Genomic DNA, 24,618 nt, shown 5'->3' on the forward strand with positions numbered 1-24,618 from the left:
GTGTAAAAAAATTTTTTTTTACACTAACAGGCTGGTGTAGACCCTCACTTTTCCTTTTCATAAGGGGTAAAAGAAGAAAAAGCCCCCAAAATTTGTAACGCAATTTCTCCCGAGTACGGCGATACCCCATATGTGGCCCTAAACTGTTTCCTTGAATACGACAGGGCTCCGAAGTGAGAGAGCGCCATGCGCATTTGAGGACTAAATTAGGGATTGCATAGGGGTGAACATAGGGGTATTCTACGCCAGTGATTCCCAAACAGGGTGCCTCCAGCTGTTGCTAAACTCCTAGCATGCCTAGACAGTCAGTGGCTGTCCAGAAATGCGTGGAGTTGTTGTTTTGCAACAGCTGGAGGCTCCGTTTTGGAAACACTGCCGTACAATACGTTTTTCATTTTTATTGGGGGGGGGGGGCAGTGTAAGGGGGTGTATATGTTGTGTTTTACACTTTATTAGGTGTTAGTGTAGTGTAGTGTTTTTAGGGTACATTCGCACTGGCGGGTTACGGTGAGTTTCCCACTAGGAATTTGCGCTGCGGCGAAAAATTTGCCGCAGCTCATACTTGAAGCAGGAAACTTACTGTAAACCCGCCTATGTGAATGTACCCTGTACGGGCACATGGGGGGCAAACCTCCAGCTGTTTCAAAACTACAACTCCCAGCATGTACTGACAGACTGTGCATGCTGGGAGTTGTAGTTTTGCAACAGCTGGAGGCACACTGGTTGGAAAACCTTCAGTTAGGTTCTGTTACCTAACTCAGTATTTTCCAACCAGTGTGCCTCCAGCTGTTGCAAAACTACAATTCCCAGCATGTACTGATGACAGAAGGGCATACTGGGAGATGTAGTTATGCAATAGTTGGAGGTAAGCAACTACAACTCCCAGCATGCCAAGACAGCTGTTTGGGCATGCTGCGATTTGCAGTTTTGCAACATCTGGAGTGCTACAATTTAGAGACCACTGAACGGTGATCTCCAAACTGTGGACCTCCAGATGTTGCAAAACTACAACTCCTAGCATTCCCAGACAGCAAACAGCTGTGTGGGCATGCTAGGAGTTGTAGTTTTGAAAGATCTAGAGGGCAGTATAGAGATCACTGTGCAGTGGTCTCTAAACTGTAGGCCTCCAGCTGTTACAAAACTACAAATTACAAATAGTTTTGCAACATCTGGAGGGCTACAGTCTAGAGACCACTATAGTGGTCTCAGACTGTAGCCCTCTAGATGTTGCTAGGCAACTCACCGGCTTCCGTCGCATCCAGGGAGCTGTCCTCTTCTGCCGCACGCCGACCGCAGATCTCCGTCGCCGCCCACCGATCACCGTCGCTCCGCAGCCTTCAGACGGGTAAGTGGACATCGGCGCCCGGTCCTCTTCATTTTCCCGTTCTGCCTGGCCTATTGTGGGTGGGCAGGACGGGGAAAACGAAAGTTAACCCCCCCCCCCCCCGCCTCCGATCGGCTATTGGTGGTCGCGTCTAGAGGAGGGCTGGCACCCCTGCCACCTCACTCCTATCACTTCAGGGGGATCGTGGGTGTCTTAGACAACTGCGATCCCCCTTATATTCCGGGTCACCATAGACCCGTAATGAAATGGAATCGGCTATCAGCAGATATCACCAGATATCAGCAGTCACCCCGGTCGGGGACCGAAATTCCCAGGGGCGTATGGATAAGCCCTTCGTCCTTAAAGGGTAGCTCCCACCATCCTATTTTTTTTTTTTTTCTAGCCCGTTTACCCCCCCCCCCCGCTATGGCACTAGCCCGTTCCCTCCTCCCCCCCCCCCCGCCCCGCATACCCCGTTCCCTCATTACACTTGCAGTTACTGCAGAGTCTGGCAGCAGGCGTGCAGGGACAGCGGCGGCAACGAGGCGGCGGAGGCGATGTGCGGGAGGAGTGGCCTCCCAGCCAGTGGCCGGGGAGCCAATGCGCTGGCTCCCGCCTGTCTGATTGACAGGCAGGGAGCGAGTGCAGTCTAACTGAAAAAGGACTGATTGCCACTCCAAAATCAGTCCTTTTTCAGTGGCCGGTTTTTAAATGTAAATTAAACCTTTTTAATGAAAAAAAAAATAAATAAAAGTATATTAGAGATATGTTGTAGTACATAAGTACTACAACATATCAAAAAATAAAGTTGGTGACAGTGCCTATTTAAGTACCAGGACGCAAGGGCGTATGCATACGCCCTTTGTCCCCAACAGGTTAAGCACAAAAAAAACATAGAAAATATTATTATTTTTAAACAAAGTATATTAGAAATTAGGGATCGACCGATTATCGGTATGGCCGATATTATCTGCCGATAATCACGATTTTGGGCATTATCGGTATCGGCAATTACCTTGCCGATAAGCTGATAATGCCCCGCCCCCCGCACCGCCCCCACTGCGACTGCCCCCCACCGCCGTACCGCGACCCACCGCACCGCGTCGCACCCCCCACCGTGATGCTGGGCGGTATAACGGTATGGATTTTTGCCCATACAGCTATACCGGTCGGGTCCCTCCCCCACCCTCTGAGTCAATAAAAAAAAAAATGTAACTTACCCGTAATGGGGGGGTGGTCCGGGACATCCATCGTTCCTGTAGTGTCCGGGGGCGTTCCGGGTGAACCGGTCCGGGATGTCCTTCTTCTCCGGCGGTCATCTTCTCCACTCCGGGCAGGCTCCGGCCTAGTAGCTGCATAGACGCCGCTACGCCGTGACGTCAGGTGCGTCGCTGCGCACGGGCATCTATGCAGCGTACTAGGCCGGAGCCTGCCCGGAGTGGAGAAGATGACCCCCGGAGAAGAAGGACAGCCCGGACCGGTTCACCCTTCACCCGGAATGCCGCCGGACACTACAGGAAGGATGGATGGCCCGAACCACCCTGACAGGTAGGGGGAGAGAAGCGGGTGGTGGCAGCGGCGGCCTATGGCACCCCAAAAGCCACTGCAGTGTATTGATTTAAAGCGCCCGCTTTAAATCAATGATCTGCAGCGGTGTCGCGGGGGGTTAAATAGCCGATAATTTATACCGTAATATCGGCCCTAACCTCCACCGATTATCGGCCCTAAAAAAACGATATCGGTCGATCCCTATTAGAAATATTTTTTTATTTACCATAAGGAGTGCAATAGCAATAATTAGTTTTAATGAGAGTGCCCATTAAGTCATGTCTGTTATTAAAATCTGTTCAAGCCTTTTGCAAATGAATGTAAAAGGATCCCACTTATGTTAACTGAATGGAACTGTTTTACAATCCTTTGTCATCTGTTTGCACTTGTTTGGTTTCTATTGCATTTTTTTATAAATTTTTTTTACAGGAAAAAAAGATGGTGCATGGAGTATTTTTATCCCCCCATCAGAAAAAGGAAGAGAAACGGATATAATAAATGTAATATTAAAGTCTATGGAAAACAAATGAGCCTTTAATGTCATCCGTTTGAATCTGTTTTTGATCCCTTATTACTTCTGAGTAGGGATGTCCCGATACCGAAAGTAGTATCGGTATCGGGGCCGATACCAGGTATTTGCCTGGTATAGTGGGACTCGTCTAATGTCCCCGATACCAAATCCGATACCTTGTGGAGTGCTCCGCTCCGCTGCCCTGTTCTGCCATCGGCTTCACTGCCGCTGCCCCGTTCTGCCGTCCACATCATGGAGTCTTATGGAGGAGCATGTGACAAACACGTTACTCCACTGCGCCCAGCGTAACACTACGGAGGAAGCAGAGTGACATGTAGGTCACATGCTCCTCCATAAGACGACATGATGCGGACGGCAGAACAGGGCAGCAGCAGTGATGAGTAGGGGGCTACAGAGCGGTGACACCGGACAGGTGCAAGTGAGAAACTACAAGGGTGACCCTGCTATCTACAAGGGGGGGGTCCTGCTGGCTACAAGGGGGGGATCCTGCTGGCTACAAGGGGGGGGTCCTGCTGGCTACAAGGGGGGGGGGGTCCTGATATCTACCAGGGGGGGGGGTCCTGATATCTACAAGGGAGGGGGGGGGGGGGGGGAGTCCTACTATCTGCAAGGGGGAGGCCTGCTATCTACAGGGGGAGGCCTGCTATCTACAGGGAGAAGGTCCTGCTATCTACAGGGGGAAGGTCTGCTATCTACAAAGGGGAGGTCTGCTATCTACAGGGGGAAGGTCTGCTATCTACAAAGGAGAGGTCTGCTATCTACAAGGGGGGGGGTTCCTGCTATCTACAAGGGGGGAGGCCTGCTATCTACAGGAGGAAGGTCTGCTATCTACAAGGGGGAGGTCCTGCTATCTACAGAGGGAAGGTCTGTTATCTACAAGGGGGAGGTCTGCTATCTACAAGGGGGAGGTCCTGCTATCTACAGGGGGGAGGTCCTGCTATCTACAAGGGGGGAGGCCCTGCTATCTACAAGGGGGGGGGTCCTGCTATCTACAAGGGGGGTGGGTCCTGCTATCTACAAGGGTGGGTGGGTCCTGCTATCTACAGGGTGGGTGGGTCCTGCTATCTAAAGGGGGGGTGGGTCCTGCTATCTAAAGGGGGGGTGGTTCCTGCTATCTACAAGGGGGGGGGGTCCTGCTATCTACAAGGGGGGTGGGTCCTGCTATCTACAAGGGGGGGTCCTGCTATCTACAAGGGGGGGGTCCTGCTATCTACAAGGGGGGGTCCTGCTATCTACAAGGGGGGGTCCTGCTGTCTACAAGGGGGGGTGTCCTGCTGTCTACAAGGGGGGGGGGGTCCTGCTGTCTACAAGGGGGGGGGGTCCTGCTGTCTACAAGGGGGGGGGGGTCCTGCTGTCTACAAGGGGGGTCCTGCTATCTACAAGGGGGGGGTCCTGCTATCTACAAGGGGGGGAGGGGTCGGCTGGCTACAATGGGGGGGGCTGCGGTCTACAGGAGTGCTGCTACTAATGTCTAAAGAACCAACAAATCATACGGTAAGCAGCGCCAGAAACAGAGTCACCCTGGTGTCAGATTCCCTTTAAAATAAAAGTACTCATACTTGGTATCGGCGAGTACTAGAATTAAAGTATCGGTACTCGTACTCGGTCTAAAAAAATTGTTATTGAGACATCCCTAGTGATAATGCAGTACATGTACATCTGATATGCGATAATACAGTACATGTACATCTGATATGCGATGATACAGTACATGTACAGCTGATATGCGATAATACAGTATATGTACAGCTGATATGTGATAATACAGTACATGTACAGCTGATATGTGATAATACAGTACATGTACAGCTGATATGTGATAATACAGTACATGTACAGCTGATATGTGATAATACAGTACATGTACATCTGATGTGAGATAATACAGTACATGTACAGCTGATATGTGATAATACAGTACATGTACATCTGATAATACAGTACATGTACATCTGATAATACAGTACATGTACATCTGATATATGATAATACAGTACATGTACAGCTGATATGTGATAATACAGTACATGTACATCTGATATGTGATAATACAGTACATGTACATCTGATATGTGATAATACAGTACATGTACAGCTGATATGTGATAATACAGTACATGTACAGCTGATATGCGATAATACAGTACATGTACAGCTGATATGCGATAATACAGTACATGTACAGCTGATATGCGATAATACAGTACATGTACAGCTGATATGCGATAATACAGTACATGTACAGCTGATATGCGATAATACAGTACATGTACAGCTGATATGCGATAATACAGTACATGTACAGCTGATATGCGATAATACAGTACATGTACATCTGATATGCGATAATACAGTACATGTACATCTGATATATGATAATACAGTACATGTACATCTGATATGTGATAATACAGTACATGTACAGCTGATATATGATAATACAGTACATGTACAGCTGATATATGATAATACAGTACATGTACAGCTGATATATGATAATACAGTACATGTACAGCTGATATGTGATAATACAGTACATGTACATCTGATATGTGATAATACAGTACATGTACATCTGATATATGATAATACAGTACATGTACATCTGATATGTGATAATACAGTACATGTACAGCTGATATATGATAATACAGTACATGTACAGCTGATATGTGATAATACAGTACATGTACAGCTGATATATGATAATACAGTACATGTACAGCTGATATGTGATAATACAGTACATGTACATCTGATATGTGATAATACAGTACATGTACATCTGATATGTGATAATACAGTACATGTACATCTGATATGTGATAATACAGTACATGTACAGCTGATATGTGATAATACAGTGTATATATACAGCTGATATGTGATAATACAGTACATGTACAGCTGATATGTGATAATACAGTACATGTACATCTGATATGTGATAATACAGTACATGTACATCTGATATGTGATAATACAGTACATGTACAGCTGATATGTGATAATACAGTGTATATATACAGCTGATATGTGATAATACAGTACATGTACTGCTGACCTAGCGCACTATATGATATACAGACATAGGGGAGTGGTCCCGGTTACCGGATGAGTTGGGGGCTGCAGTCAGACAGGCGGGGTCCTCAGTACATGTCACGTCTCTGGGCTTCAGGTCCTCAGGATACGACCACCGGGATACACCACAACGTCACTTGTCACCCCCGGAACACACACCTGTCTCTACTCTGTCAGCTGATCCAGCCGCACAGCCTGCTGGGGTCTTCCGCTGTTGCCATGTTTATTTTGGGCATATAATTCCAAGATTTAATAAAGCTTTTCCTTTAACGCGTTGTTTCTAAAGCGGAAACAACTCGATTTGTTCACATGTGATGTCTCTATAAGAAATTCATTGCTTATGTTGTACAAGACTCGACCTCTGAATACGTTTCCCTCAACCAAAATGTCCGCGTACTCTATACCACAGAGAGTCGCCAATTGATGAGGTGTTAGCTTGACGCATGCGCAGTGCGGCTCCCGTGAGTTGTGGGAGCAGTGGCTGTGAGTGTGGCTCATGTGAGCCTGTGTAGGGGAGCGGCAGCCCGTACACAAGTGACAGCATGGCCGCCAACGAGGACCAGGAGGTGAGACCCACTATCTGCTTAGCCTTATACTGAGCGCTATATCAGGGAGCTGTATACACTGTCTGTATATCCTTAGACTGAGCACTATATCAGGGAGCTGTATACACTATCTGCTTAGCCTTATACTGAGCACTATATCAGGGAGCTGTATACACGGTCTGCTTAGCCTTATACTGAGCACTATATCAGGGAGCTGTATACACTTGTCTGTATATCCTTATACTGAGCACTATATCAGGGAGCTGTATACACTATCTGCTTAGCCTTATACTGAGCACTATATCAGGGAGCTGTATACACTGTCTGTATATCCTTATACTGAGCACTATATCAGTCAGCTGTATACACTGTATATCCTTATACTGAGCACTGTATCAGTCAGCTGTATACACTGTCTGTATATCCTTATACTGAGCACTGTATCAGTCAGCTGTATACACTGTCTGTATATCCTTAGACTGAGTGTTATATCAGGGAGCTGCACTGGGCTGTATTCTTGGTAATAGGGCAGCTGCCAACATGGCAATGTCACTAGGCTGCAGGAATCATCTACTGTAATGTTTCCCAACTTATGTGCCTCCAGCTGTTGCAAAACTCCAACTCCAAGCATGCTGTCTGGGCATGCTAAGAGTTTTAGTTTTGCAACAGCTGGAGGCACACTGGTTTAAAAACAGATCTTCTGCCTGAAGGTTTGCTGACAGATGTCCAATCAGCCCCAGCTTGGAGCTCACTAGCTTTTACAAAACTACAATTCCCACCATGATGGGAGTTGTAGTTTGGCAACAGCTGGGGAACAGTGGATAACAGCCAGAGGCTGGGAAAACCTGCTGATAACAGAATACTGTAGTAGACACTTGTTATACTGGTGATGAAGTGCAGAAGGTGTTAACATGCTTATGCTAGACACATCTCTTGTAATGCCCCCATGGTTGTTGACCTGCTGTGCCACTTACCGGTTTGGTGTTGGGCCAAACTTGGGAGCAGAGTGTAAGTATTCCCTGGTTTTCAGCCTCTTCTGGATCCAGAAGCTGGACTTAAGCTACAGGTGCACAACCTGGTACATGCTGGCGGACTCCAACTTCCGGCATTACACCTTTCTTTGCAGTTTTCATAGCTTTATATCCATAAAAAAAAGTTTTATATTCTGTGTCCAAAAGGTGCGGCCCAGGGTCTTCAACATCATGCCTGCTCCCCCTGAAGACGGACACAGGGATCACTGCCAACGCCAGCCATGTGTAGTTAGCTCTCTGCTGTTCTTGGCTCTCCGGGACTGGCGCCAGCACGCACATTGAGGAGCTGATGCTAGAGACAGGGCCCGAGCTCTCTGTCTCTTGCTACTATGGCGCTTGGTCAGCCAGAGAGGTTTACAATCACTTGCAGACTCACCGTGCATATACTGTGATATACATTGACAGCACATGCGCAGGCTAGCTACACAGAACCACCGACAAGCCAGCCCTGTATGTTGATTGTCAGGAGAAGCGGGCACACCTCTCTGACATCTCAGCACAGAATATAAAGCATTTTTTATGGATATAAAGCAACGAAAGCAAAGGTATGCCTGGCATAAGTTTAACACCTTCAGTGCAGGGTCACTAGTTTAACAAGCATTACATACGTGACAGATGCCCTCTAAAGGTACGTTCACATGTACAGGATCCTGCGCAGATTTGATGCGGAGGATTTGTAATTGCCGATTAGAAGCTGCGCTCAGTCATTTAGTTTACATTGAAATCTGCATCAAATCCTGCGCATCAAATCTGTGGACCTGTGAACATGCCCCAAAGCAGTATTCCCATCTCAAGATAGCTAAACTTGTAGGGTACCTCAAGTGAAATAATCTGGCATTTACACTTATTTAGCAAGTTTTATTAATATATTACACACACCAGTCCGCTTATCGCCCGATTATTTACCTCTATCGATCCAGTATATGCCCCCCCAGGCTGACCCGGTGTGTGTACATATACTGGATAGACGGTGGTCTGTAACCTAGGCAACCAACTGTCAACAAGGGGAGGACAGGAGCAGAAATATCAATAGATATACAATTGCAAAAAGTATTTAACTTGATGTACCCAACAAGTTTAAAGGAAAACTGTCAGATAAGTCACCCGCACAAACCAGTGGTACTGCCTGGATCCGACACTCTGTTCATTTGATATCTTTCTGAAAATGCAAATTAGCAGCAAGTGGCACGGGCGGGGGTACGATCCAGCCTTCAGGCACTGTGACGTCAGCGCGGTTTCTTCAACGCTCGGCCTGGCAATCATTATTCACTGACTCTCCCCCTCCTTTCTGCTCTGTAATCACGTTTATTGAGCATGTGCCCCTTCATGGCTACACCCGGAAGTGGCCTCCGCGAGGTTATGAAGCCATTTATGAAGCCGTGCTGAGGCCGCTTCGGGATGTAGCTGGTAAGTGACACATGCACAGTAAATGGCACGTGCGGACAGTAAAGAGCGGGGAGAAGGGGGAGAGGCAGAAGGAGGCAGTGAATAATGATTAGCCAAGCCGAGCGCTGAAGAAACAGCGCTGACATCACAGTGCCCGATGGATCCCAACCCCGCCCGTGCCACTTGCTGCTAATTTGCATATTCAGAAAGTAGAAGATATCAAACGAACAGAGCGACAGGTACGGGCATTGTAAGCATTGTTTTTCTCAGCCTCACCCACACTACCAGGCAGTACCACTGGTTTGTGTGGGTGACTTTTCTGACAGTTTTCCTTTAACTGTGTTAGTGCATTTAGTGTGTGTGTGTATGTATGTATGTGTGTGTGTGTGTGTGTGTGTGTGTGTGTATATATATATATATATATATACACACTGTACTCTCCTCATCATCAATTAGTTCTAGCAATAAAGCCAAAGGTCCAATGAATATTACAGTCGTTTCCATTGTGCTGTAATAGCAGGAGGGGGTCTGGGAATTGGCATCCCAAATAATGTTTTGTATTAGTGGTTCTGGTGCTCATGTTTAGATGAGATCTCCATACTTACATTTGCTTGACTGTCTTTATCTTTTGAACAAGCTCCTAGGACCATTTATTCAAGATATAGACCCTGTACCTATAGTCACCTTCAACAAACATTGCATAGAGTAATAGTAGAACCAAAAGTAAAAAATGTATGTAATATATCTTAAAAAAGAATAATGTCTCCCTTCTTATCAGGCTGTTTTCCTGCTCCCCTGCTAAATTGAAAATAGGATACAGAAAACAGTTTAGTAAAGAAAGAGCCAGAACTATGTTAAATGCGCAGCATAAAATCTTAAGCATCAAGTATGCACAGGATACTTTAGGTGTGAATACACCCATAACATAGTAATGTTTAACATAATCAGCCTTTTTTTTATTGCCATGCTGTTATTTTTCAGATGGAGCTAGAAGCTCTTCGGTCCATCTATGAAGGAGATGAAGGCTTTAAAGAGCTCGGACCTACAGAATTCCAGTATCGGGTAATGTGATTTTTAGTAGGGATCGACCGATATTGATTTTTTTTAGAGCCGGTACCAATGACCTGTCAACTTTCAGGCCGATAGCCGATAACTTACACCGATATTCCGTGCATTAAAATTTTTGGGCATTTTATAGCAGGGCCATGCACACTGAGGACGAGCAGGGCCATGCACACTGAGGACGAGCAGGGCCATGCACACTGAGGACGAGCAGGGCCATGCACACTGAGGACGAGCAGGGCCATGCACGCTGAGGACGAGCAGGGCCATGCACGCTGAGGACGAGCAGGGCCATGCACGCTGAGGACGAGCAGGGCCATGCACGCTGAGGACGAGCAGGGCCATGCACACTGAGGACGAGCAGGGCCATGCACACTGAGGACGAGCAGGGCCATGCACACTGAGGACGAGCAGGGCCATGCACACTGAGGGCGAGCAGGGCCATGCACACTGAGGGCGAGCAGGGCCATGCACACTGAGGGCGAGCAGGGCCATGCACACTGAGGGCGAGCAGGGCCATGCACACTGAGGGCGAGCAGGGCCATGCACACTGAGGGCGAGCAGGGCCATGCACACTGAGGACGAGCAGGGCCATGCACACTGAGGGCGAGCAGGGCCATGCACACTGAGGGCGAGCAGGGCCATGCACACTGAGGGCGAGCAGGGCCATGCACACTGAGGGCGAGCAGGGCCATGCACACTGAGGGCGAGCAGGGCCATGCACACTGAGGGCGAGCAGGGCCATGCACACTGAGGGCGAGCAGGGCCATGCACACTGAGGGCGAGCAGGGCCATGCACACTGAGGGCGAGCAGGGCCATGCACACTGAGGGCGAGCAGGGCCATGCACACTGAGGGCGAGCAGGGCCATGCACACTGAGGGCGAGCAGGGCCATGCACACTGAGGGCGAGCAGGGCCATGCACACTGAGGGCGAGCAGGGCCATGCACACTGAGGGTGAGCAGGGCCATGCACACTGAGGGCGAGCAGGGCCATGCACACTGAGGGCACATACCTCAGTGTGCAGGGCCCTGCACGAGAGAGAGGGCGAGCAGGGCCCTGCACGAGAGAGAGGGTGGCGGGCGCACTGATCGGTGGCACAGTGAACTTTGACGTGGCGCTGCTACGCTTAGACGTGAGGTCACCCCCACTGTGATGTGACCTCACGTCTAAGCGCAGCAGCACCACGCTGGTGTTCAAAGCACCTCTCCCACAGAGCTGCCATGGCTGTGTTGGAGATGCAAAAAAGCAGCCAGCAGCACCGTTCTCCTGGCCCGGGTGTCGCGGGCAAGACGCATTATCTGCATTATCAGCAAGGTTAGATGCCGATACCGATAACTAACAAAATCGTGAGTATCGGCCAATCCCATAATCGGTCTATCCCTAATTTTTAGGTTACTTGCATGCTGTTATTTCATTTACTTCTGGCTTGATATTGAAATTATTTCTCATGAAAACAAAACCTTTTTTACAAGCTGTATGGAAAGAAATATGGATTCAGGCTGTGACTCACAGTTTACATCTCAGACCTAAAAAAGCAGGGCTTGACAGATACCAGGTCGCCATGGTGACTAAACATTTTGTATTGGCATAGGTTCTTGTCAGAACCTTTTTCAATAGAGGTTGTCCATCTTTAAAAAAAAAAAACAACAAAATGTTTCTTACCTCCACTTCCGTGCTCAGGTGCACAAAGTGTGACTGCTGAAGCTTCTGATTGGCTGCTGTGGTCACGTGGTATCCACTGCTCATGTAACACTGGATGTAACACTGAAAGACATCCGCTGCTGAAGACCAGAGTGCCAGCAGAAAAGGTAATCAGCGTGGTAACGGAGGTGAAGGTAAGTAAAACAGTTTGTTTTTTATTTTTAAAAGATGAGAGGAAACTAATGACTGTGACACAGGGAGGGATGAAGGGACACTAATGACAGTGACAGGGGGCGAGATAAGGGGACACTAGTGTCGGTGACGTAGGGTGAGATGAGGGGACACTAATGATGGTGATACGGCGAGATGAGGGGACATAAATGACAGTGACACACGGCAAGATGAGGGGACACGAATGACGGTGACACAGAGCGAGGTGTATTTTGACTGCCCCCCTAGATTCTTAACAAATTTGTCAAGCCCTACTAGAAAGTAAAAAAAAAAAAAAAAAATCAGAACTGAAAAGTTTTTACATCCTTCTCCTTTAATATCTTACAGGTTGCTGATGCTGGAGACCCTAAAGCCTTTCTTGTTGAAATATCATGGCCAGAGACCTATCCTGAAACCGCCCCTAACATATCTATGAATGCCTTTTTTAATAATCATATGTAAGTGCTATATTGTACAGTCCTGCTATTGTAGTGTTATTGTTCTGTTTATACATTTGTATGTCTTATTTAGCTCTCAAGCTGTGAAACAGGGCATCATAAAGAAGTTACAAGAGCAGGTGGAAGCAAACCTTGGTACATCGATGACGTACACCTTATTTGAATATGCCAAAGACAATAAGGAAGAATTAATGGAGACCCATCAACCTTTCACAAACAGCATAGTAAGTATTTTAAACTTCGCCCTTGTTTAATGTGATGGAAAATGACAACAGAAAATAAGACTAGGATAGAAAAAAGTATGTTAAATGTAGAATATGTAAATGTTTGTTCAAGTTGTCATATCCTGATTTTATTGGGAACCACAAAATGAAAAACCAATGTGGGGGCAGTGTCATGCTGTTTGCAATGTTCGGCAGAGAAACCTTGGCTACACGTACTACTTAAACATTGTTACAGACCAAGTACACACCCTCAAACTCCCTTGATCTTAATCTGATCAAAAATCTGTTGAATAAGCCGAGCTTGACTTAAAGGGAGTATGTCATCACTTTCATGCTGCCTGATCCATGAGTCATTGTCATTTGGGTAGTCCCTGGCAGCTTCTTTCTACACATCGGCCTTGAATAATAGATTTCTTCCTGTGTGGGTATAAGGAAAGATCAATTAGTCTAGGTCTGCTACTACTACTAACTGCGGGTTGAGTCCATATGCTTTCTGATACTATCCAATCAGTGCTCATAGTTTCAGACAGAGTCACCTCTTTTACGACTCTCCATAGTAATATTAAAACATAAATATTAAATATTTAGTAAGTATAAGGAATTAGTTAATACATTTCAGGAGAGCCAACAGATCCTCTTTTAAATCCCATAAGGTCATAATTGCCCTTTTTTTTTAACAAATGCCATAGCATTTTAGCATTTGGGATAAATAGATTTAATGGACTAGGTGTTATTTATGTATTATTAAACTTATTGTTGTCCACATACATGGTTTTTGTTTTGCTTTCTTTTCTTTACTTATTTTGTCCACAAAATATTTTTTTTTTACTTGAATTTCTTTGTTTTTCTAGACATTAGGAAGTGACAACACAGTAGAAACAAGCATAATTCAGTCTAATAAGAAAAAAGACAAGAAGGAGCAGTTGACGAAAGCACAAAAGAGAAAACTAGCAGATAAAACAGGTGTGTTATAAAGGAGACCAACATAGATTCACTGGGACCTCAGGTTTCTATGATGTGACAGGGAAATAATTGATTAGATTTTTTTTTTTATCTTCCTCAAAGCCATTTCTCTATTGGTCTGACACAATTGGGGAAACTTACTCTAGTTTTGTCTGGGAAAAGGTAGGAGATTCAGATATGGGATCTCTCCTGCACCTTTTCCAAGGGAAGGTTGTAGACTTTGTGGCCCTTGACCAAATTAAAATTGGCGCCCATGGATCACAGGACCAAAGATCACAATGTTATGCTCCTTCAATTGTGCTGCATCTCAGCTGATGTGAGGGATCATTTCATCCAGGATGGATTTCGGGCTTCAGAAATTTGGAGGTCACTACATGACCTCATTCACTTACATTAGCTAAGATTCAGCACAATTCAGTGACCACAACACAGCGATCTTTGACCATGTGGCCCATAAAGTCATGTAGTCTTAGCCTAATGGTGTCACCTTTTTGCCCACTCACACTAAGTGATCTTCTTAGTGGCACCTATCAGTAATAGTGCCAGTTATATTCCTCACACAGTAATGTTTTGTTATACACAATAGACAACGCTCAGCTACTGATCACACAACTATGTGTATACGGCCTAAAATCCTAATGAAGAGAAATGCATTTAATGCCGTAACACAAACTTATAAACGCCTTTGCATTATGGTCATGTTACAGCAGATCTGACCTGATCAGACACAGTCAGAAAATACAGAACCATTACATCTGGTGACTACAGGTGACTTCTCTGACTGAGGGTGTTTTCTTTCATTTTCTGTTTCATCCAACCCAGAAAACACGATGATGTCTCCTGATGACTGCAGATTATACCAAGACATCTGTGGCCCCTCATCTACAGCCATTTCGTGCCTGCAGCTGCCCCATATGTTCCCATTACCATACCTACAGCATTGTCCAATACTCCCAGATACCGTGTATCACATATAACCGAGCCTAAGCACGGGACATAAATCCCAGACTGAATTCTGCAGATGCTTGGATTCTCAGAGCTGCAGATGTTATGGCAGTGCTCTGCTCATTACTGGCCACATCAGCTTTTCATCTCAGTCAGTGATTGGCAGAGCAGCGATATGACGAAGCATCTGCAGCTTGGGGAAACAAAGTGTCAGGGGAGACCGGGCAAACTGATACTGGACACACAGGGTACCGAGAGAGATAATTATATATTTATTTTATTTTATTACACAGCCTGAGCACATGTCTCAAAAAATTCTGGATAAACCCTTTAAAGTTCTATTCACAATATTCAAAGTCATCCTCTATAGGGGATAATGTAAGTATCTGATCCAACCACTAGCACCCCCACCGATCATGTAAATGTAGATGCAATGTAAACGTGTCTGTGCCGCTCGATGCAGCCCAAATGGCTATAGGGCCACACTTGCATTACTGCCATCTGCCACAATTTGAACAAAATCGCAGCATTTTACTGCAAAATCACTGCAAAATGCAGTAATGTGTCTGTGATTGCAGTTGACACCTCCCCTGCCTGTACCCCCCAAAAGTTGCAAAAGGTGAAAGCAGGTAGATGAAGTTTTATTTTTACTAAGCAAGCCTGTGTATCCTCTTGCAGCTAGATATACCTGTCTATCTGCTTGGTTATGGTACAAGGGCTTTCTCCCTTTTTTGTATGCCTTAAATGTATTAAGATGTCCTGAAGATTGCTTGTCTTTTTGCTTGTCTTACACAGAAGTAATTTATTTATTCATTTTAGACCACAGGGGGGAGCTACCACGTGGATGGAACTGGGTTGATGTCATTAAGGTAACACTTCTTTACCTAGTGATATGTAAAATGTAGTCTTACTTTCTGTTTTTAATGATTTTTTTTCTACTGTCTTTTTTTATTTTATTTATTTTTTTATTCTATCTGGTCTGTTACCGACCCGGCGGGCTCTGGGGTTTACATGTTTCCAGCATGTAAGTATCAAGTCCATTTAAAATCAATAATTGTATACCCAGTACTTCAATATTAATTAAATTAAATCTTATAGTGAAATAAAAGATGGCGGTACAAAAGTCTGGCTGGAAAGTTAGGACTTTAAAGGTGACCGTGTAGGCTGTTTCCTTTTGGATTTTTGAAAGGGAACCTGTTATCAGATTTTACTATAAATAACGTATGACAACGCTTAGGGAGCAGAGCGGTGACACGGACTGTCATTCACGCTGAGGGGCATTATTATAGCCCAAGCAGACAGGACAAGAAAACGATGGCTCCAGCCTAGGGGACGACTTTTGGGTCGGCAGGAGCACCTTTCAAACTGCATATCTTTACCATCACTGCTAGCAGGAATGTCTCCTGGGCATGGTAAGATTTTACCATATATACAACACGTTGTATATTGTAAAATGTGGTGACAGGTTCCTTTACTCCATAAAATGTAAAATGTCTACCACTGAGCTCAATTTCACAGTGTGTATATATAGATATAATCTATATGGAGTTATTTATTTTTCATTGATGCTAAAATACAGCCTATTCCAGAGAGGTATCTTTACCATCATTCATCTCGTAGTCTAGCTCTAGCTCCCCACCAGTCAGCTGTTCATTATGGGGGTGGGGGGAATGCTGTGAGTTGGACCCTGCAGATCTAATACTGATGGCATATACAAACCTTCAAACGAAATCTGTCACCATTGTCACCTTTACTAACCTGCTGTTACAGAGTAATAGTGAGGGTGATGCTGATTCCAACACTATTCACCTTTATTCCCACATGGGTTATACCTGAAAAAACAAAAATGTAAATGAAGTGCTTTGGTGCAATCTTCTGCCCACCCATCTCCTATCACATAATTATTCTCATCACAGGTCATTCAGCCACATTCTCCTCTGTACTGCACTGTTGAGCTCTGGCCCCACATGTACTGGTCGCATGATTTGTGACATCATCACAGGTCCTACACCTCCAGCATATAACACATATATAGCTGGTCCTGGTTGGGCAGTCACTGCTGTTGTTTGTGGAGATCTCTGCTTGTCAGTGACTGCGCCACTAGAACCTGCTCTATATCTGCTAGAATAGATGCTGGTGGTGTAGGACAATCATGTGGCAAGTACATGTGCGGTCATGAATTTTTATGAAGGGGCTGTTGCGCAGGGCCAAGCCAGGCTGGAAGAAAGATGCTCCAAGGGGCTGGAAATGATCCCTATGCCCCAAAGCACTTAATTTGCGTATTTGGATTTTTGGGCATTACTGGGGAATGGTGCTACATAGGAGAAAAGTGAACAGCATTGGAATCAGCATCACACTATTGCCCTGTACCAGGAGGTTGATGCTGGTGTTAGACTCCCTTTAAATGTACATGACCTGGTTTATGAATATAACCAGGGCAAGCAGGTATATGGAAGCAAAAAAAATGCTGGGTACGTTTAGCTGTGAAGCCTGAAGAATTGTAAAATGCAGCTTTGACCTCTAATTCAAGCTGTAGATTGGGATTAGTACAAATTAAGTAATGCTATGTAGAATTCATGTTTACTGAAAAGTTAGGTATCATTCTGTGTGTAAAATAGAATAAATGTAGACTTATGAATGTATGAATAGTATATTAAAGCAAAAGCTAAAAAAGCGTCATCAAACAACCCCAGCAAAAAATTTTTTTTTTCTTTTTTCAAAACTATTTTTAAGGATTAAAAGGTAATATTCCCAACCAGTATTTTATCTCCTGTTACAGCTGTCTAAAACTGGCGGCTCCGCTGAGGATGACTAGGAATCACGAAGAGTCTTTTTAATAACTAACCGGACTGCAGTTCATCATCTAGATGTTTTTTTTTCTTATTTTACTTTGGTAATTTATTAAAAAGCCACATTTTATAAGAGGAGCCCATTTTGTAGGCTTCCTGTTTAATAAAGATGTGCTGTGTTCTTGTAATTTGACTTGTATTCTTTTCAGGCGTGTGTATGTTAGTGAACAGACGTATAGTAGTTTGTGAAAAAGATTAAGGATAAAAAAGTGATTCTAAAAGGGTTGTGTACGGAAGACACATGAATTTCAAAACGTTGTTAAATAAAGCCCCTTGTATCTCAATCTCCTCTCCCCAAAATCCCATTCTTTCTGTTTTCTTGTCTTAAAAGGGTTTTCCCATCTTGCACACTTATCCCTTATTCAGCCCCAGGGGTTGAATTCCCACGATCAAATAGTTATCCCCTATCTTGAGAACAGGGACTCAAGTCTTTCATTACAATAGAGTAGCGGGTCAGGCATGCACACTGCTCTTCCCTTCATTCTCTGTGGCTGTAGAGACATCCAAACCATGTACTTGACTATCTCCGGCAGCTCCCAGAGTGGTAATGGAGCGGTGCTAAGCTTGTGCAACCGGCCACTCCATTCTAACAGAAGACTTGGGTCCCCATTCTGTGGATAAAGGATAACTTTGTAAGATGGGAAAACCCATTTCAATATCACTTTAGATGAAGGACAATCATTATAAAGGTTTATACAACACCGGTACAACCCCCTTTTCTGTAAAGTATGATACATTAGAAGGTCCATGATAGGAACAGTATTTACATTAAAATTTCAGTTTTGGTAAAGAAAGTAGTGTGTCTTGTAACGAACATATCTAAAAATAATGCTTGCATGAATGAATGACTCTAAAGATAAATATATGAGAAAGGAGACTATGTGAAATGCTGAAGATGGGAGCCAAGGAAATAGTATCTCAAATTAGAAACAGAAACACCCTAAAGTAGGTGGGACAATGACTTTTATAACTTTCAGTGTGTGTTTGCATCCTGTAAAAAAAAATCATTAAGATTAAAGATATTAATTATGTTAGCATTAATCTGCAAAGTTTTTCATCATACAGAAGCTGGGGATAGAATATCCCTTTTAAATAAACTGATGCTATCTGCCTTTTATAATGAGTCTTCTCTGTATTTTAACCGTAGATCCACTGTACCCTCATGCTGCAACATCTCTCCTCTGTGACCTCAGGGTCGCTCATTGTTTGACACATACAGCTGCCTGGCAGCGGTGAGCTGTGTAAAGACCCCCTAAATGGGGATTGTGGTACAAGTTTGTTGGGTCTGGGAGTTGGATTCTTAACCTGCCAGACTCGCTGTGTGTACACTGCAGTCCCCATTCACAGAGCATGTGTGGGATCTCCACAAGGTTCACTGCTGGCAGGTGAGCTGGGTGTGGCAATCAATCAGAAAGTGGTCAGGATGTCACAAGGAAAAGGCATTGTGGCCTCTTTGACACTCTGGGCGTCACGTGAAACTTTTGTGTCCTTCCAGTCCTTAGTCTAGCTCGCAGGACCACCACAGGACTTCAGTATTCCAGCACAGATGGCATGATGATGTCATGGCAGTGTCCTATCCTGGACTGCTGAATTCACAGGTCAGAAAAGACCTTTGCTGCTGCTTATATTAATAGCAAGATCTAGTGATACAAACTCCCTTTCTCGGTCGCTCTTCATTGTGGCACACCTTACTGATGGGTATATGCTCTTGCCACTAGGAGGCGCTGACACTAGGAAAAAAAAAGTCTGCTGCTCCCTGGCAGGATATACCCGCACCCGTTTTTTTCTTATTTTCTAGAAAGGGCTGTTTAGTCAGATTCTTTACTCTCTTTTGTTTCCCTTTTTCAGGTGGGGGTTCAAGAGCATGGCGCAACCTGTTCCCCCATATGCGGCTAAGGAACACGGGTCATAAAAGTATGCACCATTAACCCCTTCCTGCCAACAGCCAGTGCCTGGGGTCGCACCTATGGTCCGCGTCTCCCTATCTTCCCTGCTCGTCGTGTCTGTCGCAGCATGACGTGATGCCGTAGACTAAAAAAGCTGGCTGAAGACATCTCTAGGTGAGTATGGCGTCTGAGGTGAGTATACATAGTCCCCCCCTTGTCGAACGATCGGGTCCAGGCAGTGAAGGGTTAACACTGGCCATTTTATTCATGCAGCTTTGGCTGCATCAGCTGTGCTCTGCAAGTCTGGGTAAGGGGTTACTAGGGAGCTGCGCCAACAGCAGGCAGCTCCTAAACTTTCACTTTCTCCCAACAAGTTGTGTCCGCGGATGCGTCTCGCGGCTGACTCTCTTTTCCTCACCTCTGCGCTGGGGGATCATGGTGGCACGGGCTGCCGCGGATAGCTCCGCCCTTCTTCCCTGCATTTCTCGTTCAAGCCGAGAGGTCAAGCAGCTCCTTCTCCCCGACTTGCGCGCTGCTGGGGGCAGGTTCGGTGAGATTGGCTCTCACAGCGGCATTAACTCCGCCCCCCTCTCCCTACCTCAGATATATGCGGTGGCTAAGCAGACTCTTCTAAGCGTGCTGCACCTGCCACCGCCGCTCTGGGGACTGCTCGGGGTTAAGATGACTGCCACCATGGTGTAAGTGTCCTTGCTCTTCTGTTCTTCCCTGTTGAAGCAGGAAGAGAGAATTTAAGAATAAAAAAAAAAAAGGAACTCAGTACATTGCTGTAGTTTGGCGCTCTCTTGTGGGCAATATTGCACACTACCATCTATTGCAAGGGTCCTTTCCTATTGTCCGTATTAGGGGCTGCCTAATTGTTTCAGTGACCCTAGGGGGTGACCTGCTATATATTGAATACATGAGCCACTCAGGGTATACCTCTGAGGATTCATGATCCCTTAGGAACTGATGGGGATATATTCAGACAGTCTGTTCTCCGCTTCCACTGAGGTCCATACTATGTGCAAGCTCTTTGCGTTCCTTGTAGATACCCCGGTTTCTTTTGAGGTTCCTCATCTGTCATCCTGCCGGCCTCCCATCGTGGGGGCAGGTTCTTGGCATGTCATACTCTGATTCCTTTTTCCACAGGCTACCGCATCTGGTGCTCCGACTCTTCTCATCCGGCGCTAGGTCTCCAGGGGAATATCCCTGCGTGAGCATGGTTTGGACCTGATATCACTATGCCAAACAGTGGTCTCGCCGGTCACTCATCTCACGGCTGCTGCCTGTCCAACATCACATGGTTGACGTATCTGCGGCTGGTTTTGGCCCCATACAAGTAAGCCAGACAGTGGTCTACATGGTTGCCTATACCGCCTGTCATACATCAAACGACTGATGTATCTGCGGCTGAACTTCCGGTACCTCACTACTGAGTGAGGTACAGACAAGAGAAATCGTTGTCCACTATGGACCCCTACCAGTAGGCCAGACGTTGGTCTGCATGGTCTCCTACACTGCCGGTCATACCTCAAACGGCTGATGTATCTGTGGCCTGCATGGTTTCCTCTGCCGCCTGTTGCACGGCTGATGTATCTGTGAATGGAGTTCCGATACCCCACTACTGGGTGCAGTATACGAAGAACTGACCAAGTGTGTCCTACGGACCCTATGCCTCGTTGTCTACTATGGGCCCATATCAGTAAGCCGGACAGGGGTCTGCATGGTTGCCTACGCCGCCTGTCATACATCAAACAGATGATGTTCCAGCTGGAGTTCCAGTACCTCACTACTGTGCGAAGTGCCGACGAGAGGACTAGTTGTTTAGTCTATAGACTCATACAAGTAAGACAGAGAGTGACCTGCATGGTTTCCTACGCCAACTGTCACACACCACATGGCTGGTGTATCTGTGACTGGCCTCAGGTATCTGCCTACTGTACGAGGTTTCCGACGGAATTACTCGCTGTCCACTATGGATCCATACCAGTAAGCCAAAATGCGGTCTGTGTTGTTTACTATGCTGCCTGTCACACATCTCACGGCTGTTGTATCGGCTACTGGAGTTCTGGTACCCCACTGTTGTGCGCTGTATACGTAGAACTGACCCAGCGGGTCCCACGGTCACTATGCGGGATGTCGGGCACGCATTCCACGGCTCCTCTGCCTCTCTATATTTCTAAGGGGGCAGAGTTTCTCGGCCTCCCCGCCCTCCCACCTATGCAAGGGGCACAGTTATCGCCTGTCTGACTGTTCCCTTTTCACCAAAAGCCTGGGGCTGTTAGTGTTCAGCCAGATTGTTGTCTAAACTGTTTCAGCCGCCATCGGTCTTTGACCTCTGGGCTGCCGCGGATATAGCCAGGTTTCCCGTACCCCACGCCTGGGTGAGGGACCTGCTGTAAGATTCCTACAGGTATGCGGGATTGCTACCAGTCGGACAATCCTTAGTCTGTTGGGTTTTCTACACCACCAGGTCGCCTGTTGGATAGGCTGCACTCTAGTCCCCCGCTTTCTGTGGGAGGTTGAATTGAGTGATCAGGAATCCTTTACCTGCCGGCCAGATGGTTTTCCGCATGGCTTACTACTATGTCGGGTCACCTACCATACACTTTCACCCTGTGGACAGTAGTTCAGGTTACCCACTGCCATGATGTAGTTTTCGAGTCAGTCACCCCATGTTGCACCACATACTAGTTTAAAGGGTTACCTATGTGACCAGGTCCCTCTCTGCATGCCTGCTTCTCTGTCTGCAGGCTGGTATCTCACTCCACTGTGTGTTTCCGTATGCGGGACCCGACATGGCCACGGTCCCTTTGCCATATAGCCAGACTGTGTCTGCCTCTGCCTGGTGTTCTAATCTCCCTGGTTACCTCTCCCGTTTCTGCTGCTGCCATAGCTGCAGTCCGGTGCCTCTCTTCCAGGTGCAGTTCCGCAGAGTGTGTATCTGTGGGTTCTTGGGACCTTTTCTCCCTGTCTGTCACAGTGTGTCTGCATTTTCCAGCTCCACATTCATTCTTTGTCTCCTGAGTCTGCGTCTGCAGCCTTGGTGTCTGGCACCATAGGAGTTGGGGTGTGGGCTTTCTTTCTGCAGGTCACAGGGATTTTCTCAGCAACAGCAGCATCACTCTGTTCTCCTTTCTTAGGTTGCACTGTTGATCTGCTAGAGGCATACCTTTCTTCCTGCTGGTCCCTTGCGTGTCTGCAGTTTTATTTTGTGTCCGCAGTCTTAGTACCCCACCGCTGTCTTTGTTCCTACGTGTGGGGAGCCAACCTTCCTTTTGTTCAGTGGGGTGTACCTCGGGGCTTCCGAGCTTTTGTTTCCGCAGTTCTGCGGCGGTTGAGCACCTCTTTTCTGCCATGGGGCCTGCTGGGGCAACAGTCAGTACAGCCCCTCCCTATGCCTCCAGGTGTGTGTTCCGGGGTGGCTCCGGCACCTACTCGTCACTGTCTGGAATGGCTCTTCACACGTCTTGTACTTTTTGCCCAGCTCCAGTGTACTGGATGCCGATCCCTCTTGGGACACAAGGTGGCTCCTCCAGACAGCGATGGGTTGCCGTTGGGGCCTGGGGGGTTCCATCCTACCAGTCCTTATTCCATGACTGTAGGGCGGCATACCTCCTGTGCCTGGTGCGTTTTTCCAATCCCCTTTCTGTATGGGGTACGGGGATCGGGCTGCTTGGCATGGGTCGGTACTTGAATTTTCCTCTTGTCCACCTTTGTTTTCCCTCTTCTGGAGGGACTATTTTGTTGATTCTTTTCTGCTTGTTGCCGTCTCGCTGTTCCTACTGTATAGGGGAAGTATCAGGCGAGGCCCTTGGTTTTTGCTGACTGCATTCCACAGGGCCTTTTTCCTGCCTAGGCTTGTGGGCTTCCTGTCCACTATCGCAGCTTGGCTTTCTCCTCTGTTGGAGAAGTTTGTACACTCTACCTGGAAAGGGTGTGTTCTTCCTTCCCTTTTTGTCTGTGTCAGTTGTACTGCACTGACAGGCTGGAGCCTTCCTGTGCCCAGACCCTGAGATTCCCAGCTGGGTTCTCATTTATTTCTCCCTCCGTTCCCATTCTGGCGGTATGTCTCTATTTAGTGTGCTCTGGTCTGCTCAGACCACCTGGTCTAGAACTGGTTGGTCTCCTTGGCTTGGAATCTGTCCTAGGATGCTGTGGCGTGCCTTCCTTTTTGGCGGCTCTTCCGGTCCCTCAGGCCTGGGTGATGGTTCAGGTCTTGGGCATCTGTAGTGTTCTGGCCATGACTCTTCTGCGATCCCATTGGTCAGGGCGGTCTTTCGGTTCTGCACTCCTCTACTTCTTCATGGAAGTTTTGTCGTCCGGAGAGTTTTTTTTTTTTTTTTTTTTTTTTGCAGAAGTCTGCTTTTCTTACTCTTCAGGAGGTTTGTCACTCCTTTCTTCCTTCGGGGTCCAGGTCCTCCCGAGTTGGAGGGTGTTCAAGTTATCCACATTACCCCAGTATGGCTTTTTCGCCTTTTGGGTGCTCATGGCGGGCCCCTGGGACAATGGTTTTTGGGTCTGCAGCTGCTTCGGTCTTGCTCTCATGCACCGACCCTTTCTAGTACAGCATCCCATTTTTCCTGGGATTCCTTGTCTCCCTATATGACCCAGGTGCCTTGGGTCTCTACAGAGGATGGCCCTTTTCCTTTTTGTGTCCTAGTCAGTCTCCTAGGACGGGGTATCTGTCGGGAGTTCCATTTTTGGGCCTAGTGTGTCTCCACCTGGGGTGCTCGTCTGCAGGACTTGTGGACACGAGAGTTTAGTCTTGGGACTGATTCCTCTCTCTGGTGGTTGTTTCTCCAACCCTAGGGGACTGCTTTGGTACGTCCCATCAGTAAGGTGTCCCCCTATGAAGAGCGACCGAGAAAAGGAATTTTTTTTTTTTTTTTTGTACTCACCGTAAAATCTTTCTCGTAGCTTTCATTGGG

General features: G+C 46.6%; 2 protein-coding genes across 7 annotated transcripts in view; one reads left to right on the forward strand and one right to left on the reverse strand.

Moving 5' to 3' along the window:
* Positions 1-9,041, reverse strand: part of TRAPPC11 (trafficking protein particle complex subunit 11) — a 94,276-nt gene extending 85,235 nt beyond the window's left edge. Inside the window, exon 1 of one of the 2 annotated variants that reach the window (XM_056560211.1) lies at positions 8,968-9,041. The gene's annotated coding sequence lies outside the window, so the exon portion shown is untranslated. Of the gene's footprint in view, positions 1-6,515; positions 6,653-8,967 lie in introns of those variants that run through there. The other variant, XM_056560206.1, reaches the window with a different exon arrangement.
* Positions 6,895-18,892, forward strand: RWDD4 (RWD domain containing 4). 5 transcript variants are annotated; one of them, XM_056560229.1, is made up of 7 exons: positions 6,895-7,051; positions 10,429-10,509; positions 12,711-12,820; positions 12,894-13,044; positions 13,896-14,007; positions 15,772-15,821; positions 17,732-18,890. In XM_056560229.1, exons 1-7 carry the CDS (start codon positions 7,028-7,030, stop codon positions 17,765-17,767), a joined length of 564 nt encoding a protein of 187 aa, XP_056416204.1. In that variant the 5' UTR covers positions 6,895-7,027; the 3' UTR covers positions 17,768-18,890. The 5 variants fall into 5 exon arrangements, with proteins under 5 accessions (XP_056416204.1, XP_056416233.1, XP_056416216.1 ...); XM_056560258.1 differs by lacking the exon at positions 17,732-18,890 and adding an exon at positions 17,686-17,706; XM_056560241.1 differs by lacking the exon at positions 6,895-7,051 and adding an exon at positions 8,426-8,606 and having other exon boundaries at positions 17,732-18,892.
* Positions 18,893-24,618: the final 5,726 nt, after the last annotated feature.

Source organism: Hyla sarda, chromosome 1, assembly GCF_029499605.1.
Source record: "Hyla sarda isolate aHylSar1 chromosome 1, aHylSar1.hap1, whole genome shotgun sequence".
Taxonomy (NCBI): domain Eukaryota; kingdom Metazoa; phylum Chordata; class Amphibia; order Anura; family Hylidae; genus Hyla; species Hyla sarda.

Excerpts from the sequence above, each read along its gene's own strand:
- RWDD4 (XM_056560229.1), top strand. The coding sequence starts at position 7,028 with ATGGCCGCCAACGAGGACCAGGAG. Across the intron at positions 14,008-15,771 it reads AAAACTAGCAGATAAAACAG|ACCACAGGGGGGAGCTACCA; the intron begins GTGTGTTATAAA and ends TATTCATTTTAG. Across the intron at positions 15,822-17,731 it reads ACTGGGTTGATGTCATTAAG|CTGTCTAAAACTGGCGGCTC; the intron begins GTAACACTTCTT and ends CTCCTGTTACAG.